The sequence below is a fragment of the Ovis aries genome, chromosome X, assembly GCF_016772045.2.
Source record: "Ovis aries strain OAR_USU_Benz2616 breed Rambouillet chromosome X, ARS-UI_Ramb_v3.0, whole genome shotgun sequence".
In the NCBI taxonomy this organism is placed as follows: domain Eukaryota; kingdom Metazoa; phylum Chordata; class Mammalia; order Artiodactyla; family Bovidae; genus Ovis; species Ovis aries.
In genome coordinates, this window is record NC_056080.1 from 108044398 (window position 1) to 108059857 (window position 15460).

The 15460-nt window shown below is 35.2% G+C and overlaps 1 protein-coding gene across 12 annotated transcripts in view; it reads left to right on the top strand.

Annotated features, from left to right (window-relative positions):
- Positions 1–15185, top strand: part of STAG2 (STAG2 cohesin complex component) — a 129625-nt gene extending 114440 nt beyond the window's left edge. For 6 of the 12 annotated variants that reach the window (XM_027963263.2, XM_042242108.1, XM_042242107.2 and 3 more), the window contains exons 29-34: positions 712–935; positions 3759–3948; positions 4039–4149; positions 7506–7632; positions 8597–8674; positions 13258–15185. In XM_027963263.2, coding sequence (XP_027819064.1) covers positions 712–935; positions 3759–3948; positions 4039–4149; positions 7506–7632; positions 8597–8674; positions 13258–13281 — 754 coding nt within the window. In that variant the 3' untranslated portion in view covers positions 13282–15185. The remainder of the gene's footprint in view (positions 1–711; positions 936–3758; positions 3949–4038; positions 4150–7505; positions 7633–8596; positions 8675–13257) is intronic. The other 6 variants (XM_060408010.1, XM_060408012.1, XM_042242109.2 and 3 more) reach the window with 1 other exon arrangement.
- The last annotated feature ends 275 nt before the right edge of the window (positions 15186–15460 follow it).

Consider the following 15460-nt stretch of genomic DNA (forward strand, 5'->3'; position numbering starts at 1 on the left):
ATAAAGTTAAAGAGCCCAAGAGGAAAACACCTAGCACACAGTAGTCACACAAATGTTAGTTGATTTTTAGTTGCTATATTATATGTAAGTCATGGAATCCTTGTGATACTTGGATCCAAGGGCAGATGTGTGACTTCCATTACGCTGAAAATACTTTGCAGATGGGGGTCATATTAGATTTACCTTTGCATCTGTCCCCATTGCCTGAGACATAGGTGCTCAACAAATAATAAACCAAAATGCTGTGAATTATTTCCTTTATTGTGAGAATCTTCATAGAGACAGAATTGTTCATCACTGTACTGATGAGGCTTAGAATAAGTAGTGAAGTAATATACCCACACTCACATGGCTAGGGGTTGGTAGAACTGGGACTAGAACTCATGTTGTGTAATCTTTAAATCCAATCCTCTTTTCAAAAATATGACTCAGATTTGTTCTTCTAACAGAGGGGACCTGTAAAGTTAGGATAGAACAGACATTTTGAGAAAGAGAACACTAATATCCTGCAGTTGTTAGTGGGATGCTTTCAGGGAATGTAGATCCATCGACCATTATTTTCATTCTCATTTACTTTTTATTTAACTCTAGTTAATCATTGTGTGTTCCATATAATGTGTAAGCCTTAAGATGTAGGAATAAGCAAAAATTTAAAAAAAAAGGTATGGCAATTTAATGTATCAAAGCTAATGGTTTCTACTCCTCTTTAAGGTATGTTTACTTGGAAAAGTTCATGACCTTTCAGATGTCACTCCGAAGAGAAGACGTGTGGCTTCCCCTAATGTCATACCGAAATTCTTTGCTAGCTGGTGGTGATGATGACACCATGTCAGTCATTAGTGGAATTAGTAGTCGGGGGTCAACTGTGCGGAGTAAAAAATCCAAACCATCTACAGGGAAACGGAAAGTGGTTGAAGGCATGCAGCTCGCACTCAGTAAGCATATAGTTTATTTTCTTTATGTTTGTCCTTTATGTTTCCCATAGGTCACCTCCTTTTTAAATTCAAGGTATGTGTTGTTAAATGCACACTGTTTGTTCCAGTTATGTGTAAAATGTACTGTTTTAAACATTTTGCATATATGAATTTGATTCTTAAAATTCTTTAGGTACATTCTAATTTTTCACATGGAGGAAACTAGTACAGAGAAGTTGATTAACTTAGGTCACACTGATACTAAGTAGCAGAGCCAGGCAATCTCACTCTAAAGCATCTACTTTTTTTTCTGTATTAAATTTATTTAAGATATACACACGTCCCCTCCCTCTTAAATCTCCCTCCTACCCCATAGAGCATCTACTTTTAAATCACTGCCCTATGCTCTATATGGATATGGACTCAGTATTTTAGAACTAATCATTACCTAAGAGATCAGATCATCTAGTTTAAGTGGTACAGCAGATTCAGAGAGGTTCCAACTTTGGAATTTCTGTGAAGAGATTATTAATCATAAAGAACTTGATAGGAATACAAGTTGCTGTCTATAATCTTAGAGTTAAGAATATATTATGATGCTTGAATCTCTTGGACTCTTAGTACTCCAGGATTGGTTCTTCATTTCCTTTCTTTAAGATACTTTAAACAAATGAGTATAGTTGTCAAAATTTGTTCCAGCTATTATTCCTGAGTAACAAACTACTCCCAAAACTTAATGATATAACCTGGACATAATGTCTGGTACTTCACTCCAAGGCTGGGACTGGAATCATATGGAGATATCTTCACTTCTAGATGTATCTGATGCTGGCTGTCAGCTGGGACCTCAGCTAGATTGTCTGCCAGAACACCTTACATGTGACCTTTCCATGTGACTATTTGGCTTCCTCACAGTGTGTGACTTGGCTTCAAGAACAAGTGTCTCAAGAGACAACTCTGGACACTGCCATTTTCTAAGGCCAGCAAACTGGCATAGCATAGTTTCCATCATGTTCTGTGGACCAAGCAATCACAGGGCACAGATTCAAGGGAATGGGGCATCATCCCCCACCTACCTGTTAATGTGACAAGTGTCAGAGATTTGGGGGCTTTATTTTTTTTAACTTATTTTCCTAGGAGCCATGGTTTTAAATTGCCACATGGATTAATGGTTTTAGTATTTTTCTGTCCAGTAACATGAAGCATAAACTTGTAACTTACACAGCCTTAGATTTAGACTTGATTGGTCATATAGTATCAACAGCCCAGTCTGTGGAGAAATCTCTCTTACACAGTATCCCTGACCAGTTAAAATACTTGGGCTTAATAAGAAGTTAAATTTTCCTTTTTTTAGATAGAAAAGTTATCAAATTAAAAGATGTATCTACTGAATACCACTAAATTTTAAAGTTTTTCTTATCTAAACCTCTTAACTCACCTGGTCTAACATAATTAGCGTCCTCAGTGGCCAGCTCGCTTGCTAGTCTTCATATTCTTAAGTCTGTCCTCCACATCACCACCATATACTTTGTATAAAACATGTAACTCACCACATTGCTTCCATAGAACCTTTAGTAGTAGCTCCTGTCACCTTAGCATAGCTTATAAAATTTTGCATAAGTTCATTCCTGCCTCTTTATTCAGCCTTATCTTTTGCCATCTACTCCAGGAGTACTAAACTCTTAAAATAATCAGCAAATTAGTATGATTCAGTCATTGTTTCATGCCCCAGTGCTTTTGCTTAGGTTCTCCCCATTTCTTGGAGATGTCACAGTTCACATAATATCTACTCTAGTCAGAAGTAACTTCTGGGTAGCTGGGCTCTGATCTTTTTCATTGTTCCCATTCTCCCTGTGCTTCCCTCTTTTAGCACTTACCACACTGTGTTTCCCCAGTGGCTCAGCAGTAAAGAATCTGCCTGCAATGCAGGAGACACAGGTTCGATCCCTGGGTCAGGAAGATTTCCTGGAGGGAGGGCATGGCAACTCACTCCAGTATTCTTGCCTGGGGAATCCCATGGACAGAGGAGCCTGGCAGACTATATAGTCCATGGGGTTGCAAAAAGTTGGACATGACTGAAGCGACTGAGCGTGCATGCACACTGTGTTGTAATTGCCTATATTTTCTTTACCAGGGCTTCCCTGGTAGCTCAGCTGGTAAATAATCTGCCTGCAATGCAGGAGACCCTGGTTCGATTCCTGAGTTGGGAATATCCCCTGGAAAGGGATAAGCTACCTACTCTGGTATTCTTGGGCTACCCTGGTGACTCAGATGGTTCAAGAATCCTCCTGCAATGCGGGAGACCTGGGTTCAATCCCTGGGTTGGGGAGGTCCCCTAGAGAAGGGAATGGCTACCCACTCCAGTATTCTTGCCTGGAGAATTCCATGGACAGAGGGGCCTAGCAGACTACACTCCATGGGGTCGCAAAGAGTTAGACACGACTGAGCAACTTTCACTTTCTTTTTCCACACCTGGACTGTCAGGACATGGCAGGGACTGCATCTTACGTACCTTTGTATCCCTCTGTTCCAAGCTCTAGGATGTGTAAAGAAGCAGATGTTTGTTGACCTGCACAGGTTGTATTAGACATTTCCCTGGTGGTTCAGATGGTAAGGAATCTGCCTGCAATGCAGGAGCCCTGGGTTCGATCCCTGGATTAGGAAGATCCCCTGGAGAAGGGATTGGCTACCCACTCCAGTATTCTTGCCTGGGAAATCCCATGGACAGAGGAGCCAAGTGGGCTATATTGTCCATGAGGTCTCACAGAGTCGGACATGACTGAGCGACTAACACTTAGTCAAAATTAGTGACTGAACTTCATTGCTATTAATTTTCTTTCTCAGCTGAAGAAAGCAGTAGTAGCGACAGTATGTGGCTAAGCAGAGAGCAAACCCTGCACACCCCAGTTATGATGCAGACACCACAACTCACCTCAACGATTATGAGAGAGCCGAAAAGATTACGACCTGAGGATAGTTTCATGAGTGTCTATCCAATGCAGACTGAACATCATCAAACTCCTCTTGATTATAAGTAAGTACATTTGATCATTTTATGTACTATAACTTTATTAATTGCATAGAAAAAAGTTAAGTTAAAAGAAGAATAAAATTCTCCTTGAAGCACGCAGGTAACATGGATGTTAGCTCAAAGACAACAAGAGGAAGCAAGGCAACAGCAGGAGAGAGCAGCAATGAGCTATGTTAAACTGCGAACTAATCTTCAGCATGCCATGTAAGTGAGAGTGCCTTATTGTCTGAGTCTAGGAAGTTCACTAATTCATTTTGACATATTTTATTGTGTGCCTTATCTAAAAATTTCAGCAAACTCTCTAGAGTAACTAAGCTGAAATAATCAAGGAGCTAAAAATTGGTCTTTCCAACAGAAAAAAAAAAACCTTCTGAAGTTAATTATTAACTAGTTAGGTAAAGGACTGATATTAGGTTGATCTGTTGGAAAAATTTAACTCTGAATCCTTGTTTATTTTGGTACACAGAACTATAGCTAGAAATTTAGTTTTGTTACATCTTAATTGATCCCCACCTTAGTTCAGGCCCTCATCTCTCACCTGAACTATTTGCATTAGCTTTCTAATTCATGTTCCTCCCTCAGATCTATTTATCCTCTCACCAAATCCCTTCCGTCACTCCCCTCACCACCACTCCATCATTCACGTTGCCATCAAGAATTGCTATTCTAGAATAAAAATCTGATCATGTAGCTCTCTTCCTTAAAACCATTCTGTGGATCCCCATTGCCTGCAAGATACAGTTCAAACTCCTTAGCTCATGGCATGCAAGATCTTTCTAGATATGGCCCCTGCCTACATTTTAGTATCATATCTTATTCCCTGACAGCTGGTAAAATCATCATAAAAGGGCAAGCTCAGGTGTCACCTTATATGAAGCTGTGGTGTCATCTATGCTCCCATAACACTATGTATATTCCTATTTCTTATAGCACTTACCACATTGTATTGTAATTTGTTTATGAATTTGTCCCTTTCTCTAGACTGTGAGCTCCTTAAGGGCAGGGACCTCTTTCTTTCTCTTTTTTAAATTGAAAAGTATAGTTGATGTACAATATTATGTTTCAGGTATACAGTTTAGTGATTCACAGTTTTTAAGGTTTTATTCCATTTAGAGTTATTATAAAATATTGGCATTTCCCTGTGTTATACAATATATCCTTGTATCTTATACTTAATAGTTTGTACCTCTTAATAGGGACTGCTTTCATTTCCTGTTAGTGCTTGGCACATTAAAAAAGTACTAAGTTAAATGTTCATTGAATGAATAAATGTCCAATGCTAAAAAAACCTGCAGTTTAACTTTCAGATACTTTGTTTTTACTGGAATCTGTATGAGAGTTTTATAAGTCCTTATTAGCTTTGGCTCCAAAAGAAATGGCATATAAGCAGTATTTAGATGACTGGTATGAAGGGGGAAGATCTGATGATTTTAATTAAGTTTTTTAGTTTGAAAGCTTTGTATTTGTAACATAATGTGGTACATGTTTTAATGCTGGATGTAGTGATTGTTACCTTATTTCTTAAATTTATATTTTGTTTCAATTTTGTTGGTTTTTGAATGATGAGAATTTGACCTATTTTTCTTTAGAACCAGTCATTCACCTCACGAGTAGTAGTCTATTTAAATTCACTTTAGTTTTCTGTAGTGGTCTTAAAAACCTCAAACAGACAAGGTATACTTTATCACATCTGTAGATTCGGATCCTGTTATGTCTACTATGTTCATCCTCTATACTATCCCTTGATTCTGTCCCCTATTCTGTTTCTATAGCCACATTCCCTTTAACATATGTTCTTATTTCATGCTGAATTCAACAAAGTGATTTCTTAGCTTCTTACTAGTTACTAGTACAAATACTGCAGAATTCTGCCAGGCAATCATTTGGTCCATATGTCTCCCCTTAAAACTTTCTGCCAGTGCCCACAATCTTCCACAGCCTTTCATTATCAGTACCATTTATCATTATTCTTTTGTTTGTAGATTAATTGATTAATTTTTTTCTCAAGTTTTATGGGGATATAATTGACATACAACACTGTATTAAGGTGTCCAGCATGATGATGCAAGTTACATGCATCATGAAGTGATTACCACAATAAGTTTAGTAAACATCCATCATCTCATATAGCTGTAGTTAGTTTTTATTCTTCTTAAAGATAAACTTCCCTAGGTGACAAAGAAATTATTCCAGTTAAATAATTATTATCAGAAGAGTCTTTTGGTTGTATCATAAGTAGTCTATCACCTGAGACTTTAAAATATTTTTGTTTTACAATAATTGTTCTGTAATGGTGTCTGGCCTATAACTGAAAATACCTTCAAATTCTCTCTGTCACCTAGTTTATATCACATACATCTTTCAAAAGCAAAATGAGTTTCTGGTTTTCTATAACACATGGTCCCCAAAGCACACATATTCCCTTCACAGTTGCTTCCACCAAACACAGTAAAATTGTCATTTATCATTTACTGTCCAGAACTCTTGAGAAATAGGGACCATTGTTAACATATTTGTCCACATAGCCTGGACTAGACATCATGTCTTGTTATCTTTGTCTTTTAAGACTCAACATAGTTTTGTGTAAATTGTGAGCAGGCATTCAATAAATAATTGATTGGGGGGGGGTCTTTACATGAGTGAGCAAAGAAAGAAATATTATCCAAACTGGGGAACAACAAGTCACCCTCAATTTCACTTAATGTTGATTCCTTTATGCTGATATGGGCTAATTTGTGAACTTGAAATTTGAGTTTTTTTCCTTATAATTATGTGATAATAGAATTTTTGGTCTTAATTTTTTTTTAACTTTTCTATATATGTCTCAGTTTTGAGTTTCATAGGATACAGAGTGCAAGTTTCACCGTAAATGTTGCTCATTTCTTCCTGAAGCAGAATTAATCTCTTCTTTCAGTATATCTTTATAGCGCTTAATGCATATTTCTCTTGCAATATTTATCACTTTGTCATAATTAATTGTGTTTCCCATAGTAGACTGTGAGCTCCTTGAGGGCAGGAATCATGTCTTATTCATCTTTTATTTTGCATCCATAGGACACAGTCAAAGCCTGGCACATAGTAGGCACTATGTGAATGAGTGAGTGAGTGCCTGGTACATTTTAGGTACTGAGTGAATGTGAGTGATGGGTAAAATTAACATTATATGTTCATGAAAATACATGTATTCTGAAAATGTCATTTCTTTGGTCTCTTGTTTTATACTTGTTTATTAATTTGTACCCTGCCTACTTTCAAAAAGGATTTGAGGTATCTTGTCTGCTCTCATGTGGTAAATTCTCATTGAGCTTTTAAAAGGGATATCAGAACTATCAAGCTAAATGTTTTGAAGTAATGTAGAATAAACATAACTCCTTAGCATTTTCAGACAAGTGAACATTGGGGTTTTGACATCATTGATGACATGATCAATGCCTAGTCATTTTCCCTGACCTTAATTCCATCATTTTCCATTACATTTGAATAGAGCCACATAGTTGCTGCCAATATATTACTAAGTTGTGACTTTGGTTGAGATCTTGACCTTTTTTATATTTCTCTAGTCGGCGTGGTACAAGCCTAATGGAAGATGATGAAGAGCCAATTGTTGAAGATGTTATGATGTCCTCAGAAGGGAGGATTGAAGATCTTAATGAGGGGATGGATTTTGACACCATGGATATAGACTTGGTAAGATACAATGATTCTGTAAGATTTTGAATTTAGATTTTTTTGGGAAATTAAATTGGATATTATTAGAGGAGAGAAATATTTGCCATAAAAGTAAGTTTTGCAAAATTACTAAATAAAATAGTTGCCAGGTGTTTAGTTATATGAGAAGGGATTGAGGAAGAGGGTGAGTTTGGTGAGGGTGGTTAGATCCTAATTTAAGATGGTAAACTTTCAGACTAATTTAGGAATATATAAAGAATATAATTTGCCTAATAGTATAATATCGCCTTATAATTTACCATCTATTTACATTATCAAACCAATATATTAGAACCATTATCTACATTTTTACTCAGGTCAGTTTCCATATCACACAGTAAAGTACTGATAAAAGACTTGGAAGTTGAATATATATGATGGTATATTCTCTGATAATAACATCATATATACAATTAGGGCTTTATTATATACAAAATGATTCCACGTATGTCATTTTGCTACACAGCTCATTCAGCTTTGTGAGGTAGGTTGAAAGGATTGAGGATATTGAAGCTTAGACACCCTATCCAGAGAGACAAAACTAGTAAGCAATAAAGCTGAGACTCATAAAGCCAGGTCTTCTATTTCTCAGTATACCTTGGTGTATTCTCCTTAAAGGGAAGAAATAATTAAATATGGCTTCTGTTCAGAATAGTGTAATTCAGTGCCTTGAAAGGAAAGTGAGTTGAGAGAGACATTTCTAAAATAAAACAAAAAAATCCTTTTTCTAGTTTTCATCCATAAGAATAATTTCCCATGAATGAACTGCTTTTGCATTTTTAAACATTCTGTAGTTTGAATAGATAGTACTTGAAGTATTATAGGGTACAATTGCAATTACATAGGTCTTGTGAACACTTAATTAATTTCAAGATTTTCAGTTACTATTTGGCTTATTACAGATATGACAATTGTCAACTTCCTTACTTTTTTTCCCCTTTAGCCACCATCAAAGAACAGACGAGAGAGAACAGAACTGAAGCCTGATTTCTTTGATCCAGCTTCAATTATGGATGAATCAGTAGGTTTAATTTAAATATGCCTCAACATTATAAAATCAAAAGTAATAGGCAATCTCTGAGTTTGAGGTTGAAGAGCTTGGACAATACATTAAGAATGTATAAAAACAACTGGACAGGAGGAAAAAAGACAGGCAGGAGGGATTTCGGAGTAGAGTTGAGAACGGGTCATGCAGTGGTGGTAACAGATTCAAAGTGCCTTTGAATCCCTGGTCAACTGGGGCTTAAGTGTTTGTTAAGGAATTTGGACTTTTCCTGTAGGCTTGAGTTATACCTGATGAAGGATTTTGAATGGGGTAGGGGGGCAGGCATGATCAGAATTGTGTTTCAGAAATATTTCCTTGAATAGGATGAATTAGAAGAAAAATAACCATGATAGTCATAATCTTAATATGAAGACATGGTGAAAAATAAACTTGAACAAAGGCTTTGGTAATAAAGAGAAGGGAGTTGAGATAATTGGTTATTGTTAGTTGTTGTCAGTTCTGTCTCTTCTATCAGTCCCTGTTGCCATATTCTCCCTGAGAATGCCATGGTTCAAATCTGTAGTTCCTCTCAGACACTCTGTGCTCTTTCACAACTCCATGACCTTGTAAAAGCTTTCCTCTCTGTCGGAATTGCCCATTTCCTTTTCCAAGTAGTGAATTCTTTCTTTCAGTAGTCAGTTCTGACATTACCTGTGGAGTTTTTCATAACTTTTTAGATAGATACTTTATTCTCAGCTCCCATAACACTTGTACACACTTCTGTTTTGATAACTACCAGATTGATGTAGTAAAATAGGATATTACATTTTGCTCAATGATTGAACTCCAGGCAGTGATGATTTTATTCATTTTGAGAGTTTTGCCCAGCATAGAGATGTTTAGCTTTATTTGTCAGGTTGCTAAATCAGTTAAATGCCTGTCTAGCTCACTTTAACATCTACCCATTTATGCTCCTTCTTTCTAACACCTGCTGTCTCAGGTGACTGTTGTATCATCCTCCAAGGCCTGCCTTCTATGCCCGTACTTCTGCCGTTCTCTCCTGGCCCTGTCTTGACTCATAATCTGCTGTCAGATAGCTCTTGAAAGAATTTTAACAAACAAACTCATGCCAACATACTTAAATTAATAGAGCTAGCTATTTGAGCTAAAAGATAACATTTCATAGATCAGCAGGTATAGAAATCTTTGGACAAGGCACCTTGGGATCCTTGAAATCAGTGTTTGTCCATCTCTAAGGGACATATAAATCATGTAGAGATCTTATTAAAATATAGGTTCTGCTTCAGTAGGTCTTAAGTATGATCTAACATTCTGCATTTCTAATAAGACCATAATTTGAGTAGCGTAGATGACCTCTGCCTACCCATAAGTCTATCGTTTAAGTGTATATTGAAGTATGTGGTTTCCCTGATAATCTAGGAGTATGTATCTTCCAGTTTGTTAAATAAAACATTTAGGTAGTGATTGTCATGAGGAATAAAAGAGAATCTTTCCAAGCATATGTGATGAAATGCATTAATTCCGCATTTTAGTGAGTTGGAAATTGGTGCTAAAATGAATAAGATGCTCTCCCTGCTCTTAAGGGATTTGTATTCTAGTCCACCTGTACTATCACTTTGAGATGAAAAGGAATGGAAGCTAGTATTTGAAAAACTTATGTGCCTGACATTGTGCCAGGCACAATTTAGTGGGATCCCACTTTTACACTCAAGCAAACTTGGGCTGTAGAGGTGGTTTTAGTGACTTGCTGAGAGTTATACAGCTTTAGTGTCAGATTAGTAATTTGATCTGAGTTCCTTTTGATGTAAAAATCTTGTGCTGCCTCTGCTGTGTACTTCCCAGAACTAAAATCAGACCTTACCTCAAAGAAATACCAAGAAAAATTTTTTTTAGAAATTGTAATGATTAGTCAAAATTGATATGGGCAGTTAGAGATCACCTTATTTTTTCATTTGTTCATCTAAAGTCAGGAAACATTTAGGCATTTGTTTCCTTAGTCACTTACTATTGCCAAATAGATTACTATTGCCAAATAGATTTGCCAAATGGTGCTCCTCACTTTTTTTTTTTTCTCTACAGTAGTGGAACAGCATTGTGTATGTATATACATTTTTGACATTTAACATTTAGGGAAAACTATAATCTGAGTGAAGCCAAAGATAGGGACCTAATAATTGTTATTTATAGAAAAATGATGGCATTCTTGTGTTTATTGCATATGTAACAACTTAGAGGATAGTAGTTTTGCTGCTTTTCCTAAAATTAGGAAAAGGAGCACATGCATCTATACCTGTAGTTCTATACTAGTACCACATGATGGCAGCAGTCACATAACTGGAGTGCTCAATATCTTTAACAGTTCAGGTATCTTTAGAATCCTTTGACCACGTATGTATTATAATACTATTAATACTAGTTTGTTTTAAAACTACATTAAACTTTATCTTATTATCTCAACAATAACTTAAATGGAATAACAAAATTTTCAATGTAAAAATCTGCATTAGATTACATCTTTTTATTCAACCCTGTGATAATAGTCAACAAGGCAATAATAAAATAGGACTGTAGATCCTTTTATACCCAATTCTAAGATTCTCTAATTTTATGTGAAGTAACCCAAAGCATCCTAGTATAGATACTTTAGATTATTACTAAATAAATCCTAGATATATTTTCTGTAACATGTTATCTGTGTGATTCCGAAGTGGTAATATGAAAACTCTGAGCAGATCAGTTTGGGGTTGCATATAATATTATAGATTTATGATTTATTTAGTTTCATACTTGGTAACAGTGTCAACATTGGTATATGGCTGCTTTCTGCTATTAGTGGGCCAGTATTGCCTCAACACACCAAAGCTGGCTGTTGGTATTTTTAAAGTATGTGCTTAAGTGGTTATTAATGTTGACACCAGAAACAGGTAGCTTATGTTACCAGAAAAAGAGAATATCACTAATGTCTTTCTTCTTTGTTGAGATTCTTTTATTAGAATTATCTGTAGTATAAAATTGGTAAAGGAAGGGTTTGGTATAATGGAGCTAATTTAATGTTCTAGTAGAAGAATCTCCTTTATAACCTTGTCTGTACAAATCCAGGAGGAGGGGGAAAAAAAGATCTGCTCAGGCTATTTCTAGGTAGAACTTGGTTTGGAAAGAACTTGAGTTCATCTTCATGCCACACTCTACACTAAAACTGTCAGTTAAGATTTTATCCTTTTATTCATCATTAGATCTTCCATTACCCAGAGTCAGAGTGTTATGGCTAGAAGGGATTTTTAAACATCACCTGTCACCTAGGCCTCTTTGGAAACATTCTAACCACCCAAACTCTGACTCTTAAAACTAAAAAGGAGAACAATTAACCTTTAGGGGTGGGGTGGGCAAGGGGTGAGTAGTGGAGTAATGGTGGTTGTTTTGATGGATGACTGGTAAGAATGGGGTACATTAATCCTCTGTTCTCATTATTGAGGATTCCAAACACTTTACTTGATGATTTGCTACATGGAGGCTGCAATCAGATAGATATTCGTTTCCTGGTCTGAAAATACATAGCTCCTTCAATTCAGATCAAAACAATTTGTGAGTTCTATGACTTGTTAAAGTGAGATTTAATTTACAAGTAAGTGCCCTTTGTAATCTCAGTCTTAGATCATTACCTCTGGCTTTAATTATCAGTTTTTCACTAGCTCATTATAGTATTTTAAAAAATTACTCAATTGTCATAGTAAGTGTTGGAAATTTAATCGAAGAGCCCAACTTTTAGTATATACAACTAAAAGTTGTAGCTTATTCTTGCTTAACAAACAAGAGGGAGTTGCTCCATTAATGACCTGCTTTTACTTTTTCAAGTTAGTGACAAGTAGAGATTAGATTTTACCTAGCATTGTTTCCCCAGCTGAAATATAATGGAGTGAAATATAACTGGAGTGGGTTGCCATTTCCTTCTCCAGAGTTCCCAACCCAGGCACCAAACCCTGATCTCCTGAATTGCAGGCAGATTCTTTACCAGCTGAGCTACGAGGGAAGCCCCAAAAAGTAATGAAAAGCATCAATGCAACTTTTTGCTCAGATTTTACCTTTACTTACTTGATTTTTAAAAATTGTAGACCTGTTCATTCAGTCCAACTTTTCTAAAGAATGCTTCCTATTTTGTACATATTTATGTTGTTCATGGATGGTTCAAAAGACTTTAAAAATGATACCCATTTTGCAGTGCAAATGACTGAGTTTGCCAGACATTCTTGTGCCAGAAGTGTATGTCAAGAAGCACATTTACTTGTTCATGTAACATATGTTGGGTGCCTGTGTTCAGGGCATTATCTAGGCATTAGGGGTGTGTATAAACATATAAATAAGACATGATTTATGCTTTTAGTTATATTTATGAGATAGGTAGGATTGTGATTAGGCCTGATGTTATTTCATTTTATGTTAATGGTAATTATAATTTTAGAATTATATATCTGAAGAGGGGAATTTTTCAAAGTGACTTTTAGCATGTGATTAAACTTAATATTTCCAAGTATTAATGTAATATATTTTACAAAGAAATGAATGACAATTATAACATTTTTTTTTTCTTTCTCTCTCATTAGGTTCTTGGGGTGTCAATGTTTTAATACCAGTACGCAATTAAGTCTGTGGTGAAGTCATTTTCTAAGTGGAAGAGGAAATTTTAAAATAAAGTGTGGTAGATACAGTGAAATTCTGTACAGATTTTTCTCTAAGGAGAATATGACGTGCTTATACTTACCAAGATCAAGTGCATTTGAGGGGCAGTTTTGTTTGCCTGAAAAAAGTAAAGGACAAGTAAACAATTTGATGATAAGCTACAGTTTTTCTTAGAAAGTAAATATTTTATTTATGCGCTGTTAGTTGGCTTTTGAATCAATTATTTCATGCTTTTTTTAAAGAAACTATAACAATCTGAAGAGGCATTTGGTACAGACGTGAATCCTCTTACATTTATTTACTGGGTGTACTAAGTAATGATGACCTCTGCTGGATTTCTGTTTACATCCAAGAAACAAAGTTAAGGATGAGTATTCCCCCGCCCTGAAATTATAGGATAGAATTGTTTTTAGCATTCTAAATTTAAATGCTTGAAACATCAATCAACGAGGCTTTCTTTTAAATATTGTAATTGTGGAGAAAAGTAAACTTATAAGCAGAACTTTTACAATTTTTTCATCTAAAATGTATTTTAAGATATTTTTAAAATCCAAGAGCTTCTCTATACTTTTCAGAAATACCCAGATGCAGTGAACTGCCAGAAGGTAACCAGTCTCAAACATGCTTATCCCATTATCAACCCTGAAAGTTTGCTTGTCCTTTAAGATAAAAATGTAATGTTGTGATATTCCTTCCAGTAGTGCCACTGTATTTTGTCTCCAAATAAAAGAAGCTTATTGTAGTATGTTTGCAGAAAAACTCTAAACAAAAATTATACAGCTTATTAGAGTGTGGGAATAGGGATCTAAATTTTAAATAAAATTATATATATATATAAATTGGTGCTGATTTTATAATTGCGCAGTTTGTTTAGTTTTTTCTTACTTTTAAATTCCAACTTAAAATTATGAGGTTTCAGAAATATATTGAAAGTTTAACAATGTTTAAAAATAGAAAAGCATGAGTGTTCATGCTTTAAAATGATTTTTAAATTTGTATTTTATATTGTTTTATCTATCTGTCTTTGCAAGCAGTCTTCAGGTTAAAGATACTTCTAACAGGTTACAGTACATTTCCTCTGTATGTAAATTAGATGGGATAATAGAATTCATAACCCATAATATTCTTTGAAAGCTAAGCTTTAAACTTCATTTTATGTCCTTTCACAAATGAATTAGTTTAAAACAGAAAGTGGCTACTTGCCATTTTGACATCAACTCATTTTGCGAGGCTTAGGCAGCTAGACATCGTTTAAAACAAAATATTAACTTATATTACATGTGTATCTATCTTTTGTCAGTCGTCTCTCAGTTCTTGAGGTATATTATTTAATCATTCCATGCCTTAATATGCTTGCAATACAAGAATATCTTCAGATGGGTGAATACCAAAAGGCTTCCAGTTCTTAAGAGTCAGAAACCAACAAGCATTGGGCTGTGGTAGCCAAAAACCATAGGTTAGCTAAAAGATCATGATAAAATACAATTATTTTATTAAATCATGGTTAATAACAAATGAAATCAAGACATGTCTAACAGATTTTCCACCAACAAATATTGTTACGTGCAAAAGTATTGCCTATGTTGTTTTTCACACCACTGCATTTACTAGAACTGCTGAGAGGACTGTATATATGATTTTAAACCTAAGTTGATTTTTTTTTTCTCACTCTTGAAAGGAGTACTTCTTTGTGAAAGCAGTTCTTACAGCTTTGTTTTCAACCAGCTAAAAATGTTTTATATATTACTCTAACCTGTTGTCCTCCACATTCTATTGTCCTAATTGTACTGTTTTCTGATTTGTATTTATGTCTTGAGACAGTAACTTTTTGAATAAAAATAAACCTACAGTATGTTGTATGTTTTATCTTTTGTACTTGAAAGAGGAGGGTGGCTATAAGTGGTTAGAAAGTGTACCTATTATCACATCTTTTAACATGTTTGGGTGGGAATAATTTATAGAAAATACTGCAATTTTATATTTTTAATAAATCATATGTATTTTAAAATGAGACTAAATCCCTAATTGGGTTATTACTTTAAAGTAGAAACCTATGATCATTATTGCTTTATTTATCTGGTATGAGTTAAATGCTCACTAAAATATCTGCATTGTTCATCCAGGATA